General features: G+C 50.2%; 1 protein-coding gene across 1 annotated transcript in view; it reads right to left on the minus strand.

Moving 5' to 3' along the window:
* The window catches only part of SNTG2 (syntrophin gamma 2), a 152,739-nt gene that overhangs the window by 121,446 nt on the left and 21,549 nt on the right, over window positions 1-9,744 (minus strand). Inside the window, exons 4-5 of the mRNA XM_007469259.1 lie at window positions 5,149-5,205; window positions 5,003-5,060 (exon numbers count right to left, since the gene is read on the minus strand). Of these exons, the coding sequence (XP_007469321.1) occupies window positions 5,003-5,060; window positions 5,149-5,205 (115 nt within the window). The remainder of the gene's footprint in view (window positions 1-5,002; window positions 5,061-5,148; window positions 5,206-9,744) is intronic.

The following is a 9,744-nucleotide window of genomic DNA, read 5'->3' on the forward strand; positions in this document are numbered from 1 at the left end:
ACGCGGGGCTGACATGTAGACAGAGGGGAGGGAACCAGAGGGATGCAAGGATCAAGGGGAAGATAAAGGTTTCCACTGAATTCAGCAAAATCAAATTAATGAAATGTCATAGATGTGAAAAGAAGTTAATCACAAATCTTGTATAACGGCGGCATTTCACAGCTGTAAGACACCAAATACAGGTGAATATTCTAGAGAAAAATAAAAAGTGGGCGTCTTAGGGGACCTCACACCCCAGGAAGCTCCGACCTCCCCCTGAAGTTGGCTCAGTAAGTGTGAGGAGTCCCGTTTCGACGGATCTCGAGGCCGCGGCTTCAAAAGGCGGAGGTCCCCTGCACTCAGGTTCCCCCCACCGGCCCTGTGACGGTCGGGGTGAGCGTGCAGCTCCTAGGCATGGGCTTGGTTCCCTCGCCCTGGGGTGATACCTGTGTTTGGACGATAGTAACGGTCATTCGGCGCAAACGTGCAGTGTCTTCACAAGGGACACAGCCAGCCCATTTCCGTCCACACTCAGCTGTCACAGAAATGTCCTCTATGACCCCACCATCCAGCTACAGGCAATGATGACTGTTCCACATGAAAAAGGCTAAAGGATCCTAACTCTTTTTACCCTCCTAATGGGACAAACTTCCCCCCTCCCGACGTTTTAGTTCAATTTTCTGGATATATTCTAACTGTCCCATCTGTCTCCTGGATACAAGCACCAAACCTGTCACAGGGTGCAGGCCTGCCCGTCCAAATCCTTACTGAAACATTATGATGATAACTGAATTAAACCTCTGCTGTGAACGGATTTTACTAGTACATAATGTGATGACACGGTATGGAGGAAGAAACGGATTCAGAGACAGAGAAATCTGGTTTATAACTAAGCCTCCCTTTCCTGGCAGAGTGAGACTGGGCGAACCGCCGTTTCTCTGTTCCCTGACCTACGAGCGTGAACAGCCAGCCACATCTGCCTTGACCAGTCATGAAGACCCGATGAAAACTCCAAGAATTTGAAAAAGAACAGATGCATGTATATGTATAACTGAATCACTCTGTCGTACACCTGAAACTAACACAACTTTGTTAATCAACTAGACTCCAATATAAAATAAAAGTTAAAAAAAAAAAAGAAAAGCGAAAGTCCTTTCCATGTCACACAAGCATTATTCCAATGTAAGAAACTGCTGTTAAGATGACAATTTCTAACTCTAAGCCTCTTTGTCATCCATGCTTCTCTTCATTGTTTACTTGCTATATACAGTTTGTTTTGGGTTTCTAAGTTTTTGCAGTATTAGAAATAATATATTTAGATTTCATTCAATTGTAGAAAAACTCCTCATTCTTGCTTATTTTTATAAAGTACAAAGTGGTAATTACTAACAGCAAGCCGCTGTGACCAATGATTAAAAGGAGTATTGGAGAATGGCCCAACGCTGCTTTTGCTTTCCAGAAACATAAAATGTTATTAAGAAGATGTGTGTCTAACTCAAGATACCTCATACCTATGTGTGTGCACGTGTACGTGTGCACGTGTGTGTGTGCCCGTCGTGTATTTATCACAGAGCACGCGTGCAGCCTCACGGGCGAGGTTGGGTGTGCGGGAAGCAGAGCTCACTGTGGGCGTGAAGGTGGGGTATGGGAGGGGCACCAGGGTGCCAGGCCTCACACGGGGGCAGGGCTCACGTCTGGGTTTGCAGAATCACCAGTGACACGGAGAAGGGCTCAGATGTCCAGCCTGAGCACTTAACATGTAAGCAGCAGAGGGTCAGGGGAGACTTCTGGGCAAGGGGACGGAAGAGCCACACATAAGAATTAAGTTCAAAGAATGTGGACAGAGGCCATAAGCCTGCATTCTCAGTATGGGCACCACACTCACACAAAACCTAGGCAGTGACCTTTCTAGGCTGGCATTAAATCCTATGGCCCCTGGTGGTTCTAGGGTTTGAATAGCATTCCTGGTGACCGGCCCTGCTGGGTACCTGGGCAGGACACCCTGGTGGACAAGGACGTCTGTCCCTGGAGCAGCTGGGCCTGGGCAGGTGCGCTCAGCACCTCGCAGGAGCGGGACTGCAGGTGTGCAGGGTGCACCCGAGAACTGACAGGCCCAGCAGCTGAGCCGGACCTCACACAGAACCCAGGACTGCCAGCAACAGTCCTGTGCCCCTTGGAATCCTCCAGAAACAGCAGGACCCCGGACCACCAGAAGGGCCTGGATGGGCAGAGCCTTTGGTCACAGCCCAGCCGGGGGCCGAGCTCTCACAGGGATAAGACGAGACCATCACCTGCTTCTCCAGCAGAGTCTCCAGGTGGACGGTCACAAGGCCATCTGAGAGCCTCTGTGATGCCTGAGGACCCAGGAACGACGTCCGGCTCCCCAGCCAAGATGGGGAGCTTCCCTGCCCTCAGCGAGGAGGACCCCACGACCTGACCCAAACGTGACCCTGCAATGAGGGGCGTGAAGCCACAACTGGGCAAAGGACCTCACTGGGCTTTTCCTTCCAGACTCCAAGGCCAGTTCTCTGCTGGTGCCCTAACTCGCCCCGGACGCTGGAACGTATTCTCCTAGCAGCAGCCCGAGTGATTTTTTAACGTAAGACCTATCTTATGACCCTGCTTTGGGAAGTCCTCAAACGACACCTCTACCTCCTTAAGAAAATCCAAGTCCTGTCCCAGGACCGCGAGGCCCGAGGACCTGCTGCAGTCCCCCGCCCCGAATTTCACCCCCACCTCGCCTCCCGCTCAGCCACCCCTGCCCCGCTGGCTTTCCTGTTTCTGAGCGAGCACGCCCCCCCCTGCACCAAGCTGTCACCCTTCCTCCCCCCCGGGGCCAGGATGCCGCGGCGGGGCCTGCTCACCCCTTACTTCGGGTGATTCAAATATTTGCTTAAATGTCGCCCACAGAGAGATTCCCACTGACCGCCCTATAAAAACAGCGATGCTCTATCCATCACTGTGCACACGCCAACACTGATTAATTTTCCTCACAGCAGCTGGCATTGTCTGAACGCGTACTATGACCTGTTCATTTACCTCCTGTTTTCTCCCACGGGACACGGGTGGGAGGAAATGGGCAGTGTTCGCCCTGAACGCCCAGACCAGAGTTCAATCTCTGCACGGTGGCTGCTGAAGGCGGCCAGGTCCGTCTGTGGATGAATGACTGAATAAACAGGTTACACTCTGCTCTGCTCTAATGGTCCGCGGCCACCCGATTCCTAGACGCAATGCCAGGTGGATGGCAGGCCACCAACCTCGCTGGTCCCCACGGTGAGCGCTGGAGGGAAACTCCCCCTCTAGACTGTCCTCCTGGGACGACTGGGCACCTGCTCTCCTCACGGGGGATCAAAGCAGGGTGCTGCCCCCGCAGGAGCAGTAGGGACCCCAGTCCCGTCACCTACCCTGAGTGTTCCGCCTCCCAGGAGAAACCCTGACTTGGTGGGTTGCTGGTTGCAGTGGGGTGGTTATCAGGTTACCAGTGCCGTGTGCGCCCGCCTCCTGTGCATGGCCCAGCTTCCCGGAGCCCAGGCTCCCGCACGCTACGGTCCCTCCTGACACCGATGTGCACAGCAGCTCGGCCAAGGGGCTCCCTGACTGTAAGGCACACGTCCTGAGCCAGACCCTGAACATACGAACTAAGTTACACCAAGCCCGGGTCCCTGAAAGCTCACAGTTCACTGAGCATTTAATGCAAGAGTTTCGGGTGTAGAAGCCCACAGTGAAGAAAGGAAGATATCGGTGGGAAACACCTTAACTCTGGCCGCAGCGGATGGAAAGGACCCCAGAGGGAGGGGGAGGGCCTGCTGGCCAGCCTGGCCCCAGGCAGGACGTGGTGATGGAGACAAGGGGCCAGGAGACGCAGGGGGCGATGGGGACCTGGTCTGGGGACTTGCTGGGTCTGAGCTGCTCGAGATGCATCCCAGATGCTGCAGAGCAGAATCTCCGTTTCAGAAGAGAGAGTCGTATCCGCACGACTGGACTCTGCTGAGGGGGCCGGGAGCCCAGTGTGGCCCCAGGCCACGGAGAAGGTGCATCCTGTCACCTGTCACTGTGCGCAGCCTCCTCGGCCTGTTCACTCCTCTGCAGAGAAGGTAGACGCGCTTCCTGAACTGAGCGCGAAATCCTTTTCGCGCGGCCTCCTCGGCCTGTTCACTCCTCTGCAGAGAAGGTAGATGCACTTCCTGAACTGAGCGTGAAATCCTTTTCCGATTTTAATCTATTCCTTTTCTTTTCTGAAACTTATATTCATATTCACAAATTTAAAACTCTACTTATACAAAAGAACTGAGAATGCTCACAAGGATTATAGGAGCAGAAGCGGATTTGAGCAAATCCTTCCTTCAAGTATTAATCAGCCAGCCAGGTGGTTACGGTCTCGCAGAAATGATTAAACACTCCGAGTTCAGTGACGAATTGATTCATTCTCCCCGTAGACCCTCACTCTAAATGCAGGGACCTCTGAGCTCCTGCAAGCTTTTCGATTGCACAACTGCAGTGCTTGATTGTACAACTGTTGCACTTGGTTTGCACAACATTCCACTTGACCATTACAAGAAGGAATCCCGTCCCCACTCTCACTTCTACACACACTGATCTGCTCCCAAAGCCATCGATTCACTGTGTCAGCGATTAACGAGCTACCGTCAGCACCACGGAGGCCTCTCACTCACGCCTGTAATGCCATTTTACACGAGAAACCTCATCACCACCGACTCTGTGCACACTGCATCCCCCCAGTGCTTTGTCTTTCCTGAGAAACCAGAGCTCAAACCACTGCTGTGTCCGTGTCTCCTGGGGATGACTTGACACCACACTGCGAGTCAGTAGCTCTCTTAAGGGCTCACGGGATCAGGGGAAACGAAAAAGGGCCACATGGCACCAGGGATGGGAGAGCGGACAGCTACAAAATAAGACGGCAGGCAGATAACCAAGCAACACACACAGCTGCTATCTTCTCATGTAAGACAGTGCACTGCCTTCCAGACTGCTGCCATGCTCACAATCACTCAGCAGCTTTCACCTGCGTGGTCTTTGAATATCTTCGATATGACGACCGGGACTCCGTGCTCCACGCCGCCCTGCGAGACAGGAAGCAGGAGTGCAGTTAAGACCAGCGCGGGGACCTTCGTGGAAAAGCGCGTCGAGGAACATCCAGTGCGCTCATACCTTTATGCTCAGGCCCAAGCCGCCCACGGGCCGTCTGCGAAGCGTAACAGTTCTGGGCTTTAAGAAATTTAGAAAACAAACCCAGTTTAGGTTAAAATGCACAATCAGAAAGTGAATGCAAAATGTATATATAACTTCTTAATTCAAACTTTAGTGGCTGTTTATACTTCCAAAGGGACGTTGCTTAATTACTGCAGTGATGGCACCACTTCAAATCTCCAATCTGCAGTATTACACGGAAACAAAGATACTGATAAGAACAGATCCTATTAGGTACATTCTTTACACAAAACTCCTGCAAAGCTGGGGTCATCTTACCCCCATTTTGTCTGAGGAAGTGAGGCCCCTGAGGGAAATACCGGCCCTGGTTCCCCAGGTAACAGACGGTGAGGCTGCAGAGAACACACTCAGCTGTTTCTAAAATCTGTCTTTCCACTAATCCCAAAACGGGCTCCCTCTGCACCACACTTCTCTGTACAGTTCAATCATTTTCAGTCCACTTGTTAAGTAATCAATGTTAACTCATGAACAATCAATTATCTCACGTCCTGACCTTGTTTAAAGGTGTCGCTGCTGATGAGAAGCCAAGATCCACACTGCCCCTGTGGTCTGACGGGCTGGTCAGGGTCTCCATCTCTTACATGCTCAATCATGTAACATATTTTGTTTTGGTCTCAACTGACTATTTGATAGTTGTGAGGCTGAGAGGGCATGAGTAGGGCGGCCTGGGGTTAGATGAAGGGGTGTAGGACGTGTGTTTACCTCCAAAAGGTACTATCAGAATAAAACAGGGACATGCGTTGCTGTGATTATTAAGGGAAAACATAAGCGCTTTTGGACTCAATGACTCTAAAGCCTGCGTGTTTGCAAAGCAACAGCAGAGAGAGAGTCGGGGGTCCGGGAAGAGCCGGCGGTCCTGCCCGAGCCTGGGGGATCCTGCCCAAGCCTGGGGCCCGCTCACCACCAGTGAAAAGAGACGCGGGAACTGTAGAGCCACTTGTAATCTTATTACAAGTTTTTATTTGTATTGTTTTATTTATATTTATCATATTATTTTTATTTACTATTTTAGTATTTAAAATCCACTTGTAATTTTATTCCCAGGAGTGGATACATTATAAGCTTAAAGTAAAGAAACCAAAAATTAGAGCAAATTAAACTATTTTAAAGTGTGTACGTGGAACACATTTTGTAATTCTGAGCTCTTTCGCACATGTAACATTTTGAACTGATGAAATACTTATATCATCATACACGGAAACAGAGCTATAATTCGGGACTTTGGCATCAGAAGAATTGTTTTGCCTTTTCCCTGGTCCTGGGCTGGACTCCCCGTGAGACACTGGAGACCAGCAGGTGACACTCGTGTGACAGGGACACCAGGTGACAGCGAGACCACGTTCCAGAAATACTCCTGTCATCTACACAGAGGGAAGGCATAGCCGACACGGTGGGCGGAGGGGGGACCTCTGGGTCCAGCTGTGCCCAAAGTGGGGACAGGGAAGTTCCCACGTGTGACGCAGTCACACTGATGCTTCCAAGGGAAACTTCCTGAGCATCAGGAGAAAGTTGGATTACCAACCAGGAATCTCGACGGTATTTCTCAAAACATTCGATAATGTTTTTCATTTTAGCCATTAACATAAGCATTCGAACCTCACTGAGAGCAAATATTGGTGAAAATATATTTTGAGAAGGAGTAAGTTGGCCTCAACTGACATCACCAAAAAAATGACCTTTCCAATCCATCATTTTATTCATGTATCAATCTTGGGCAGACGATGTAAAGGAAATGTCAGGAAATGGCCACAACTGTGGCAAAGTGTGTTAACGCACACCAACAATCTGTTCTAATATGCCTAACTGGTGAGGAAAGGAAATTATGCCATAAAGCTCTTTAGTGTGTGTTTAAGGGAACTCAAAGAGCCTACCGCTGCTTATTCCGGCCAAGCCAGAACACTGCTTATTCAAATATTTGCTCTATGCAACCTGCTGAGATGTCCTTTCTGAGCACAGATGGTCCCGGCATCTAAAGCTCGGCAAAGCTGAGTTTCTGCACGCTTCTGAGTTTCCTACACAGGAAGCTACTGTGAACCGAACAGTGTCCCCCAGATCCCTACACTGAAGCCCTACCCCCCTGCTGACTGTATTTGGAGATCGGGCCTTTCAGAGGCTTAACCTAAGGTTAAATGAGGCCACGGAGGGGCTGGTCCTACATGACTGGGGCCAGTACAGGTAGAGCAAGAGCCTCCCGAGCCCTCTCTACATACAAAGGACAAGGCAAGAGGACAGACGTCTGGAAGGGGGCGTCCAGAAACCTGGCCAGAGCCTGGCCGGCACCTTGACCTTGGGCTTCTGGCCTCCCGACGGTGAGAAAAAGAAACGTCTGTTGTTCAAGCTCCACCGCCCCCCACCCCCGTCTACCCCCTCATCTGCGGCATGCTGTCAGGGCGGCCTGAATTGACAAGACAGAGGCCAAGCAAGAGAATTATGGGAAGGAATGTTGCAAACCATCGAGTTTCATAAAAACACCGGGATGTTGAGTCTCTTCTATGAAAAGTTGTTCTTCCTTATCTTTTAAAAGCCCCTCATTCAAGCATCACAGATTCTAATATTTTAAAGTTGGGAGAAGGGGCTCAGCTAATCCATGCTCTCTTCAATGAAGATTACGTAACTATCGATATTAAGGTTCTAAAAGAGCTGAACATTATCACATACAAGCACCTTATTTTTCAAAACGCAATTTGTAAAAATTAGTGGATGGTGAAAACTAAACAGGAAACCAAAGTTCTGCAGCTTTTAACTGAAACCTTTTAAACCACAGCCCAGAGTCACTCTTCCTTCTGTGTCCTGACACTCACGACCTCACAGCCAAGCCAGGGCTGATCCTTTTGACTTAAGGTCCTGCGTCGAATGCTCCATCGTGGTTCTGTCAGCGATCCAGACAGACCTAATGTTATCAAAGGCGTCCTCCAATTAAACCAAACAGTCATCCTTCAGTTGGTTTACTCAGTACACACTCTGCAGGGTCAACTGCCCAAAAGATCAGGAACCAGATACGACCCAACAAGAGGCTCAGTTATACAAGGACACAGTGTGGGAGGAGCCTCCGCTCCCTTCAGACGCGTCTTCCCTGTAATCCGGGCTCTTCCGCCGGTCCAAGGGTCCAGAGCACAACCAGACTGACTGACGAGACCTCTGGAGGATGAACTGTGGAACCTGAGGTAACTATCCAACCGATTCTCCTCAGCTCAGTCCCGCTCTTCTTTCTTCACAAACATAAGAAGTAAGGTCCTTCAGCAAATATTCTTCGGCACTTTATCATTTAATCCCCAGCTATGTTTGACGGTCGGTCATTCACGTCTGCATCCTGGAGCTGCCATCACCGTAGCAAGACTCCGCTACGCCCACGTTATCTTCTGACTGTAAACATTTTGAGACAATTCTTACCTATTATAAGAGAGAGTGACTTGGGGATACTGAAAGTTGGATTTCCTACTCTGTCTGGCTCTAAAATACTGATCTTCAGCTACTGCTGCAGCACGTGTACGATCTGGCCACACGTTTTGACTCAGGCATTTAAAGTGCGGACTTAACACTAACTTCCAGTTTGTTACAGCTGTTAACAGATGTGCAGATCTGACTGTTGCGGTCTCCAGAAAGATGGGTTTCAGGCAGCGGTTAAAATAAAAGTTGCCTTTGCGGGACTGTGCCAGCAGGCCCGGTACCCTCTCCCCAGCCCGGGCTTTCTTCACTCAAGAACCTCCCATCAGTGGAGGACTCCAAGTGCCACCTCTGCGCCCCTCCCCGGGGGCTCCCACCTGCACCCCCTCGGGACCACCTGAGCCACACCTGCTGCTCAAGGAGGAAAGGAGAGAGCAGGTGGGAAAACAATGACAGAGGCACGAGCCTGAGTCTCCACGAAATAATTGAAGGGCCTGAGAGAGCAACTTTTAAAATTAGCAACTTAGGGAAAGAATTCTCGGAAGTATTTTCTCACACACACACACAAATACTTTTTTAAAAATTATTTTTTTTTTTCCCAGAAAATAAAGTGTTACTGGACTTTGATGTTGAGGAGGGTTTCGGAGGAGGGGTGTCAGACCCCAGGGGCCTCTGTCCACAGGGCTGGGATTCTCCAGGGGGCAAACACCTGGAAGGCGTCTTTCAGGACAGGGCTGTGGCCTCTCTCCACTCTTTTTAAACCGTCCACTCAAGCGAAATTCCCTCACTCTGTGAAGAGTCTGGATTTGCCACTTGAAATAAGTAAATTATTCCTCCATGGATTGTGGTAAGTATTTCAAAACAATAATAGTTACTTGAAAACTCTCGTGCATATTTGTTCAATTCGGTAACAGACTCAAATCCGCCTTAGGAGGACTTAAAAATCAATATACCAGACTCGGAGTTTCCAAAAATGTACCGCAATCCCTAGAATTTCAAAATACCGAAACCCCCCTACAGTAGGCCGGCCTCGGGAGGAGTTGCCAGAACGCTACGTGTGATCTTTCAGGCCTGACCACGGCAATGACGGGGGAGCGGCCCTCCACACCCCGGACCCGCGCACCGACGGCGCCCTGAGGCCGGGCTCCTACA

Source organism: Lipotes vexillifer, unplaced genomic scaffold, assembly GCF_000442215.2.
Source record: "Lipotes vexillifer unplaced genomic scaffold, Lipotes_vexillifer_v1.1 scaffold356, whole genome shotgun sequence".
Lineage (NCBI taxonomy): Eukaryota > Metazoa > Chordata > Mammalia > Artiodactyla > Lipotidae > Lipotes > Lipotes vexillifer.